At 33.2% G+C, this 11,853-nt stretch overlaps 1 protein-coding gene across 1 annotated transcript in view; it reads left to right on the plus strand.

Annotated features, from left to right (window-relative positions):
• The window catches only part of grik4 (glutamate receptor, ionotropic, kainate 4), a 400,465-nt gene that overhangs the window by 183,850 nt on the left and 204,762 nt on the right, over window positions 1-11,853 (plus strand). Inside the window, exon 3 of the mRNA XM_016293946.1 lies at window positions 9,026-9,160. Coding sequence (XP_016149432.1) covers window positions 9,079-9,160 — 82 coding nt within the window. The 5' untranslated portion in view covers window positions 9,026-9,078. The remainder of the gene's footprint in view (window positions 1-9,025; window positions 9,161-11,853) is intronic.

The following is an 11,853-nucleotide window of genomic DNA, read 5'->3' on the forward strand; positions in this document are numbered from 1 at the left end:
TAAAAAAGTAACTAAGTAATGTAATTAGTTACTTTTTTATGGAGTAACACAATATTGTAATGCATTACTTTTAAAAGTAACTTTCCCCAACACTGTATATATATAACACTGTATATCAGTGGAGTGCGGTGGTGTTTTAAAATGAGGAGGCAGTTTTGTATAAATATATATTTATATATTTATATATAAATATTACATAAAAAAGAGAACAAATATACTGTAATACTATTTTGTATTTTATTAATATTATTTTATTTTGTATTTTTAATACTAATTATACATTTCATAGTGTTTTTATGCCTTTTATATTTATTCCAAAATAATAACTGAAGGCAGTAACAATTTGAACAATATTCTGGAAACAGTTTACAATAAGGTTTCATTAGTTAACTACTTTAGTTAACATGAACTAAGAATAAACAATAGTCTACTTCTACTGCATCATTTATTAATCTTAGTTAATATTAATTTCAACATTTACTAATGCATTATTAAGATCAAAAGTTGTGTTTGTTAACATTAGTTTATGCACTGTGAACTAACATGAACTAACAATGAACAACTGTATTTGTATTAACTAATGTAAAGAAAGGTTAATAAATACTGTAATAAATTTTAATTGTTTGTTCATGTTAGTTAACTCATTAAATGACACCTTATTGTAAAATGTTACCAATATTTTTTATTTGTGATCTTATGTTCAGCTGTTCTTTTTAATAGTCAATTAACTTTTTAATAGTTAATTTCGGGTCATCGCCATAAAAGCTCTGTAAACACTGCCACAGACACGAAGATATATCTTTGTGTTACTTGTAAAACGAGTGACTTTTAGACTTTTAACATCATATTTAGTCATATTTGCGTTGTTTTATTTTTGTAATATCGATTATTTTCTCATCCAACTTTTTGAGGAGACACTGCCTCCCTTGCCTCCTCGGAGGAAACGCCCCTGATATATATATTTGGCCAGGAACTTTGTGTAATCCTTTTTTTTTCATATAGAGTTCATTGATTCAATTCATTCATTCATCTGTGTTGGATGTCACTGCTAAATACTCAAACTTTTGCCCACCTTCCTAAAAAATGATTTGAAAATAGATGATATTGAGCCATACATCATTTCTTCTGTCACAGGGTTTCTTCTGTTATCCATTTAGATCCAGTTTGGATCCAGGGTTTTAAAGATTCCGCCTCAATATGGCCCTGTTTTATAGTGCTTCAATCTGTATTTGCTTTGTGATATTCAATATTAGTGAAGATCCATAATCATTTAGATGTAGGCTAACACTGGCAGATATCCCAGAACTGTTCCACCAAACTTAAGTTTTAAAGTTTTATGGAAATAGGATACATTCTGGTAAATTGAGTCACTTTATGCCATTCATCTCACTGACAAAAAATGTTCCAGTTGACCTGAATTCACCCTGCTTTACCTAATACAATCACTTTGTGCTTTTTAGTCTGTGACAGAGGCCGTCTCGTCTCTTATGATTAAGGCAGTGATTGAGACCAAGTGTAGCAGTTGTTATGATGGAGCTTTTTGGCTCATAGTAAAGTAAAATAAGTAGCAGACTGTTTACAACAAACACAAACATTACAGACCACTATAGCAAGACGGTGCAAGTTAAATGTTTTTTCTTTGTCCTCAAAATGGATTTGTAAATTTGCTAAGTGTGTGTGTGCAACACATGCCTCCCTCGTACCAACTTTAAATGAGCTAATGTGCTACATGCTAATCGTTGGCTTTGGAAAAATTGTTAGTCAATTCTTAAAAAAAGAAGAAAAAAAAACGAATTACCAACTCTAATAAGCACATAATAAGTTATTTTGAAGAACTGTTCAACATTTTACCCCATTGACTTTCATTGAATGGAAAAAAAGACTGATTGTTCAAAATGTCTTCTTTTGTCTTCCATAGAAGAAAGGCAATCATGCAGGTTTGGAAGGACATGAGGGCGAGTAAATGATGACAGAATTTCCATTTTTGGGTGAACTATCCCTTTAATAATGGTAAAACACATCATACTCATCATATCCTGCATGTCAATGGCTGGAGAGCAGCAAGCAAGGTAGAAATCGCATGAGACAGTTAAATGTGGCAATTAAAATAACAATATTTAATGTATTAAAGGGGTTATTTGATGTGGAGGTTAAAGTCTTGGGTTGGCAGCCAACAGTTTTAGGTTTGAACCCTGTATGGGGCAATTTCATAAGCATTTTAAGTAAAATACTTAACCCCAGGTTACTCTAGACCAGTGGTTCTCAAACTGGGGTACGCGTACAAAATTCAGAGTTTGTATTTCTGACAAGCAAAATGCCGCTTTTAATGTAAAATCAGGAAAATGGGAGTGCCGTAAACTGTCAAATACATGATATCCAACCAGCTTACCTCATCTTTTGCTGTCAAAACTGATGCATCCACACAAGCAGCGTGCATGTGATAGGATGTCCGCTGAATATACTGCTTTAGCAAATCGCACTGATGTTCAATGTATCTTTAAAGTAGATCTTCACTTAATAGCTTGAAGAGCAAATATTGACACGGACTGAGATCGATTTAAACTCTCTTCGATACAGACACACTCTGTGACTCTGTGCGTGTTATTGTTTTCATGTTTAAGATACGAGCAAGAATGCAAATTTACCTGAATATCCAAATGAGGCATACATTTTTTACAACAGTTTAACAAAAAAGGTAATATTAAGTGAACATTTTACATTTTAAATGTAGCCTACATTTTAAACAGAGTATTGTCATGTTTGTTCTATTTTGCAACGAAATAGTTCCAACGAAATATCATCTGGTGTGCGTAGGGCAACAGCGGTGTTTCATTAGTGAATTAATCTGATGCTTTGAATGATTTGGAGAGTGATTAATAACCCATTCATAACTACAGCATTTTGCTTCGTTATTGAATGAATGACGCGATGCCTGGCTCATTAAGACAGCGACTTGCCGCCATCTATGGCAGTTTAATTTTTAAATCTACAAGTATCACTTCAATTTGCCATCATTTATTGCTTTATTTATTATATTAATAATACACTTAATGGAATGTTAAGAATATGATATAAAACATGACATACAATTAATAAGAATAGAAAATATTTGCCTCTATAAAGGTAAAAAATGCATCTGTAAATCAATTTAAGGGGGCAAATATTGTCCTTTAATAGAAAAGGTGTGACTGTGGTCTAAGTGGAAGAGAGGGGGTACGCGGAAGCATGTTAAATGCCCCAGGGGTAAGCCGCTGTAAAAAGTTTGAGAACCACTGCAATGGTTCTTCTAATACAGTGGTCGCCAACCCGTCGATCGCGATCGACTGGTAGATCTTTATCACTGTCCCAGTAGATCCCGAAACAAACTAAAATATGTACAAGAATGCATTACATTTATGGGGTTATATTAATGTATCACTGAAGGGAACTGTCTTGAGAAAAGTTTCGACGGCAATGGCATTTTCTTCTCCGTATAAAGCACAACTTTACAGCGGTAAACAAGGAAACGCTATACGCGGTTTTCCCGCGGAATTGGGCTACTTTAATACTGTTGCCGCGGGTTGTTGTTCATGTCCGCGGGTTGAAGCGACCCCAATAAAATTAATCTAAATCAAATCAAAAACAACTGCCCGTGCAGATCGTGATTAAAATGCAGTGGTTGCCTCCAATTTCAAATGGCTAGATATTTTTGTAAGCCAGTTTGTTTGTTATAAAGCAAATAGCCAATAAATAAATTTGCTTAAAAATCAGGATCAGTATCAGTATCAGAATCCAATTTGCTAGTTAAAAAAAAAAGAAAGAAAGAAAAGAAAATCTGAATTCTGAATCAGCTATGATCGGCGCATCACTAGTTAAAATACTAAGTAAAAGGCCTCAAATTTGAAGTACAATCTGGGATGTCTTTTTCTATCAATTTTTCAATAGGTAGATCTTGTCCTTCATAAAGGCCGAGGTCAGGGATCTTGGGCCTAAAAAGGTTGGTGACCACTGTTCTAATAGGTTTATTCTATGTCGCTTTGAATAAAAGCATGCTAAACCAGCTACTTTATTATTTACTGTATTACCCAGTATTGATATAAACATTCCAAAAATAGTGCTTATTTATATAAAGCAGAAGAAACAATTCTCTTAACAAATGGAATTAGGTATGTTTATTCATAAATGCTTCACTTAACTGAACTTAAAAAAAAATGAACAAAAAATAAATAAATAAAAAGTTCACCTACCTCTCAATGCTACAAAAAGAACACATTTAATTTTTTTTTTGCGATGAAGCTACGGTTATGAGTGACAGGTTTGACTTGTTTGCGGTGCTCGTGGTCTAGCAGCCTTTATCTAGCTTTAATTGAAAAGAACTCCTCCATTGCTAGAACTTAATTTGATGCCTTTTACAAAAGGGTGGCATTGTGGGGACTGAGCCAGGACTAATTAAAGTTTGGACTGAATTGCTCCACATTTGTATGGAATCAGTCACTTGGATTTAATAGTGAGATTTTCAATAGTAAGCCTCGTGGAGTTCTTCTGGATGGTATTGTTGCGTTGGCCGGTCAAAAACAAGCTCTGTTTCACCACATGACAGCAGCCAAATGCGTTCAGAACAACACATGGTGATTTCGCCTTTGTTTTACTTCCCACAGCGAGCACTTGTCTTACAAAAACAACCTACGGGCTATTTCTGTGGTATCCCATTACTGATTCAACCCTCCCCTCAAATGACTCAGCCCCACACACACAGTAATTCACAAGAGAAAAGGAGGGTTTAAGTAGACACTGTGCATTGGCTTTCTTTGAATGTCATTTATAATATACATTTGTCAGTTATCATAATGATAGGTAACGCTTTCCAGCATTCAAAAGACTAATTTGTGACCCTGGACCACAAAACCAGTCATAAGGGTCAATTTTTTGAAATTGAGATTTATACATAATCTGAAAGCTGAATAAATAAGCTTTCCATTGATGTATGGTTTGTTAGGACAATATTTGTCTGAGATACAACTATTTGAAAATCTGGAATCTGAGGGTGCAAAAAAATCTAAATACTGAGAAAATCGCCTTTAAAGTTGTTCAAATGAAGTTCTTAGCAATGCATATTACTAATCAAAAATTAAGTTTTAATATATTTACAGTAGGAAATTTACAAAATATCTTCATGGAACATGATCTTTACTTAATATTCTAAGTAATAATAATTTTGTACCAATACAATGTATTTTTGGCTATTGCTACAAATATACCCCAGCGACTTAAGACTGGTTTTGTGCTCCAGGGTCACATTTACTTCAGGAGGGCATAGCTATTTAAGATTGTGTGTGTGCTGTTTTCCACAAAAACCCCTATATAATATCTAGGAGACATAATATCACATTATTATTATCTAAGCATCAGTATATAGTGTAATGACAATATGTAGTCCAGTTCAATTTTCATTTGAATATGTGTGGCATAATGCAGATTTTTAAAGGGATAGCTAACCAATAATAATAATAATAATAATAATAAAATTGTATATATTTTCTTACGTTCATGTCATTCAAAACCTGTATCATTCTCCTTTGTAGAAGTAAAAATAAGATATTTTGGAGATTTTTTTTTAAAGTCAATGGGGCCCAATGTTGTATGAACAAAAAACTTTTTTTTTTTCCATATAAGAAAAAAAGTCTTGATTGAAGACAGTTTCCAGGGTCAGCCATCCCTTTAAGTAAATCAGTTGTTGATTTTGATCGATCAGCTGACAAAACATTGAAGAAAAAAAATAATAAATCCAGTGGACCAAAATATTACAGTCCACTGAAAAAAATGGTGTAGAAGTAGTTTTCACTCAGAAATTGCTAGTAATTTTCACCAATAGTTACAAAGAAATGGCAAATAATGCATTGAATTAAACATGAAATTTTTGAAATTTTGACAAAGAAAGACTGAAACAGTATTTTCGGTCACAGTTTAGTTTGGGAACCAGTTCTCACTATTCCCTAACTAACTATGACTTTTGCCTTAATAAACTTCTTATTTGCTGCTTATTAATAGTTAGTAAGGCAGTTGTTAAGTTTAAGGGATCTAAAATATGGTTATGCAGAATAAAGCATTAATATGTGCTTTATAAATACTAATAAACAGCCAATATGCTAGTAATATGCATACAGTAACAAGCTACTAGTTAAAGTGAGACTTGGTCCCTAAACTAAAGTGTTACCATATTTTCTTGTAAAATATGCTCCAATAATATTTGTTTTATTTACAACTTCAAAATCTGTTTTTAGAGTGTAGATATATGACCAAAGATATAAAGACAACCACAGTTTTCATTTGAGTAAAAAAACACCAACAACAGCTTCCATGTCGCCCAAAATTCCCAACCATTTCACCTTTAACAGGTTTTCTCTGAACAATGTTTGTTTAAAGAGAGAGAGAGAGAGAAAAAAAAACTCTGCATGGCTTGTCTGGGCAGAGACGGGTAGCGGTTTGAATTGAAGACACAGTGGGTCTGATTCGCACGATTCCCTTTGAGAACGATGACAATTTCATAAACGAGTAAGAAACGGAACACGTTCTATTTTCATCCTTCTGTTCATAGTCAAAAAACTACATTGAATGCTCTGTGGTGTTTGCAGGTTTTCTACTGTATTTTTAATTGCCTGTCAGTTCTTAAACGGAGCCTTTAGCCAGATACATTTCCTGCCTCAGTTCATATTAAAACACTTCCTGTATTTCCAGGATGGGTTTCTCAGTGGTATTAATACATTCTTTTATCGATTAAAGAGTACTAACTTCTGTGAATAAGGCATAAAAAATGGATGTGCTGAAAAGAATAACATAGTGCTGTTTAAGCAATTTTAGAGATTGGTTAAAATGGATTCTGTGGAACTCAAAATCACATCCAAAATGTAGGTGAGTTTGTTTCTTTATCAGAACAGATTTGGAGAAATGTAGCATTACATCTCTGCAGTGAATGGGTGCCATCAGAATGAGAGTTCAAGCAGCTGATAAAAACATCATTATAATCCACAAGTAATTCACACAACTCCAGTCCCATCGATTAACGTGACAAGAAAGCATTGGTGAGCAAGTGATGTACAGTTATGCCTCTGCATATTCTTCGAAGCAAATGCAACAGACATAGTTTGTAAGGATTACATATTTATCATTTCTACTTAAAGAAAACAAAAAAACAAACAGCGTCTGCTGTGTCACATAATCGCCAGTGTTAGATGTGTCATTAAGTAAAATCAGTATATGTGATTTATGTTTTTCTTCTGGATAATGCAGCTGATATGAAACATGTTTGTAGCAACATGAATCATAATTGCAGTTAGACATTGAGATACTCAGTTACTTGTTACTTTGTCTGTCTCTACTGTTGTAATAAGCAGCTGTGAGATTAACAAACATGATACAGTAGCATGAGATATTACTTTTTTTTTCTTTTTTCAGAAGATGAATTTATTTAATGCAATTCAACCAACCAACATTTGAAATTGCCAGCAAAGAGAGAACATTACTGTATGGCTCTCATTTGGTCTTTTTTTTATTTTATTTTCTAGGCACATGAACTTTTCCACTACATTCTAATTTATTGAGATGCACCTGTATTTAGGTGAAGAAAACTTTTATAGTTTCCAGAACTGTTTATTATTTATATGATTGGCTGTTTCTTTAACTTCAAATGCTTTTATGTCACAGGGTTTGCCTTTTTTTCTTTTTTTTCAACTAATAGATTTATTTTTATTTATTTTTTTATTTTTTGTTATGTGAAGGTCACATTATTACCATTTTGTAAATATTTCTCTATGCTTCATTTGTTTTACTTTTACTTGCTAGAATGCCTTTTTGTATAGATTTTATTGTTTTACACTTGTCCCAGGCTCAGACTGAAAATACGAATTATTACAACTGTTAGATAAAACATAATGAAATAATCAGAAATAATTCATCATAATCATCGTAATTCAATCATTCAAAATCATGTCTGTCTTTGATTTGTGGTGTCATTTCCACCACACTGAAAATTTAGCAAGTATTTTTTTTTTCAAAGGTTACATTTTTAGCAAGGAAACAACTGTATAAGTCTAATACATAAAATACATTTTTAAATAAATAAATAAATGGAAGCATTATTTAATCCAAAAATGTCATTTCCAGAACAGTAATGTCCGCTTTTATGTCACAGGGTTTGCCTTTTTTTCTTTTTTTTCAACTAATAGATTTATTTTTATTTATTTTTTTATTTTTTGTTATGTGAAGGTCACATTATTACCATTTTGTAAATATTTCTCTATGCTTCATTTGTTTTACTTTTACTTGCTAGAATGCCTTTTTGTATAGATTTTATTGTTTTACACTTGTCCCAGGCTCAGACTGAAAATACGAATTATTACAACTGTTAGATAAAACATAATGAAATAATCAGAAATAATTCATCATAATCATCGTAATTCAATCATTCAAAATCATGTCTGTCTTTGATTTGTGGTGTCATTTCCACCACACTGAAAATTTAGCAAGTATTTTTTTTTTCAAAGGTTACATTTTTAGCAAGGAAACAACTGTATAAGTCTAATACATAAATACATTTTTAAATAAATAAATAAATGGAAGCATTATTTAATCCAAAAATGTCATTTCCAGAACAGTAATGTCTACCACAGGCTGATTTTAAGCACGATAAATCAATTGAGATATGGTAGAAATGACACTATGGTGGGAATGTTTATTATTTTCAGAAAACATAATTATGACAAAGTTCTGCTGTAATGTATTCTTTCTACACTTTTGAACATTTTAATTGACAAACATAGTGAAAGTGTAAAAATATGTTTTAATAAAGTTTATTTCAAAGTTATTTGAGGAAACACCCAATTATAAAATTCTTAAGAGCCAAACAAGTTTAACAGTGCTTACCACAGTGAAAAAAAAAAAATAAAATTGGCACCAACAAACTGTTGTACCATATGCGCGTATAATTCCTTTGATTGAAAAGCATGTTTTATATTCTTCTGAAGTGTTGCTGTTGTGTTTGGTGTGGCAGGTGGCTGTGTGAAGGGGGACCCCCAGGGCTGGACCCATGAGGAGTCAAAGAAGATGCTCGGAGCCTGGGCGCCTCTGCTCTTCTTAGCCATGTGGGTGAGAAACGCCACCAGTGGCCCACTCTCATTCAGAATAGGTGAGTAATGTCTGCCATTTTCAAGCTCTAGAGCACATCACTATCTATGGCCTGTATTGCTTGTTAGTCCTCACGCTGAATGGTGTAATTTGTAATCACTGTTAATTAAAGTGATGGGGTTTCACACCAGATTTGCTGCCTTAAGGCGGACTGTAACTCCCAGAATTAACACACTGGAAAAGGAGAATGAGCATGTGAATGCTGCTTGTTTTATGTTGATGTTGTGAACAAAGGCTAGTAGAAAACATTAATGGTGTGCGGTGGTATAACACTGTGGAGGATGCTGCAGTGAAACAGACTATGTCTGACTCATAGAGGTCACTCTCTGTTTAAATATATCTACTGAGTGCACATTTCAGGTAAATCATCCTGCAGTTGGCTTACAGCAGGGTTCAAAAATCTGGGGCCACATTAGAATCTAGAAAGTTTTTTTTATTATTATTATTATTTTAGGTTTTTTCATTAGGTTAATTGATTGGGGGAAAAAAAGTGACACTGATCGTCTAAATTGCACAGATTTCTGGCCACACGCACAATCTTGAATTTAAAAAAAATCATAAAAATTAGGACGTTTTCCAGATTTAAAATGACATTAGGTTAAAGATTTTTAAAGGAAGTTTTTCAGATTTAAAATGATTGAATAAGCAAATTAGTGATTTATCATGTGACTCTTTGTACAGATGGTCAGATGTTTCGTGATTTTTTTATTGAACTACAAGATGCTCTTTGGATCAGTTTAAAAACATGTTTGATCACATGATCATCAGGTTTTACATAAACTTGTGGAGTTCATGCAACTTGAAGACTGCTGTCATAAATGAGGAGCAGATAGTAAGACAGTCTGAAATTCATGTTAATTTTTAAGCCATTTTGTTATTCTAATAGTATAATTTGTAATAATATATATTCTGGTGCACAGGTATAAACTCTTTTTGACCTTACTGTAATTGTTTCTTAACAGTAAAATGTAATTTAGAAAGTATTTTAAAGTGAATAGTTCACCAAAAAAATATTAATTCTTCCAGGGAAAACAAAATAAAATAATTTTAAAAACATTATATATAATAACATATATATATATGTATTTATATATAACATAAACAAATATGTATATATATAACTAAAAACTGTTTAAAAAACACATTTTATTACAAAACATGTATTATTACAAAATTAGAAATTACATTAATCTATGTTTTTTTTTTGTTATATCCATCCCCTTCTATACACAGAAAGAAAATGGGATCTAATGTTGTTTTGGTCTCAGGATTGGAACAACATGGGGTTGAGTAAATTATGACAGAATTATAATTTTTGTGTGAACTATCCCTTTTACATTGAAAAAACATGTTACTCACGTTAGCTTTAGCTTTATTGCTATTATAGAATTACTCAATATTTATTTTAGAAAGCAGTAGATCTAGCAGTTTAGCAAAGGTATTGCAACATTTCAAATCGTCTTTGGCTCTTTAAAGTAGTTACATTGTTACCAAAAGATTTCGAAACACCACGTTGTATCGCCAATGACATTAACGTCCAAAACATCGCACTGGATGTTTTTTATTGATGAGAGCATTTCAGACTTAGCATTAATGTAAAACTACTTTTAATTACATCCTCCCAGAGAGAGCACTAATAATGTCAGTCATAATGCTGAAGTATAATTAAATGCTAACAAAAAAAATCCACGAAGGCCTCAGATACTCTGTTAAGAGATGTTGCTTTTGTGAGTTGTGTTTATTAGCGCCCACACAGCCTCTGTCTCACTGGAGTAAAGCATTAAAGGACCTTCCCCTCATTAAGGAAATGAATATAGCTGTTTAAACTGACTTCATTATGGTTTGGAAGGCAAACCAAAAAGAAAAGGGAGACAGAAGGAGAGAAAAAGAACCCATTTAATGTAGGTCTGGGCTTTCAATGATGATGAAAATGTCGTCTAATCTATCTGGCGCCATATTGAGCAGTGCAAATTGTCAATTTAGTTCCAGCTGATTTAGCAAAGGGAACGTGTGTGGTTTTGCATGTGCTGTGTGTACAAGTGTGAAGCTGTTAATTCACTGTGGTAAGGCTCAGTTGTGAGATGTTTGGGCTCCGTAAAAGAGCATTGATCTGATTATTCGGTGGCATATTACAAAAACAATCCCTCTGATTCCAGCAGCTCAGGGATCAGATGAGGCAGTGTGTTCTCATCTCCACAAAACAAGCTCTTGCTTTCGTAGATCAATTATTAAACAGCTGATGCGATCGCCGGCTCTCCTGAGCCTGCCTCTGTCATCTCCTCTGTCATTCAAACGCTGAACAAACCAACAAACTTATCTGGGTATGGTTGGGTAATTAACTGGCGCTGCTCTCCTCCTCCACTTCTCCCTCATCTCCTCACCTCCTGCACCTACGAAAGCACCTCCGCAACAAACCCTGTTTATTGCCGTCTCGTTTAGTTGACGATTAATTAAAACATGTGGTTTCTGTTTTTACCGCTCCGATGCGAAGCGGCTCTGCTGAAGGTAGTGTTAATTTTGTCAGCTATTTTCATTTTAGTCTTAGTCTTAGTCCCGGGCTAAAATGTCCTTGTTAGTTTATCATATTTAGTCAACCTTATCCTATTTAGTTTTAGTCAAGTTTTAGTCGACTAAAAGTCTCAACATTTTAGTCTAGTTTTAGTCCAAGAAAATCTAAAGTATTTTAGTCTAGTT

This window comes from Sinocyclocheilus grahami, unplaced genomic scaffold, assembly GCF_001515645.1.
Source record: "Sinocyclocheilus grahami isolate Dianchi unplaced genomic scaffold, SAMN03320097.WGS_v1.1 scaffold311.1, whole genome shotgun sequence".
Lineage (NCBI taxonomy): Eukaryota > Metazoa > Chordata > Actinopteri > Cypriniformes > Cyprinidae > Sinocyclocheilus > Sinocyclocheilus grahami.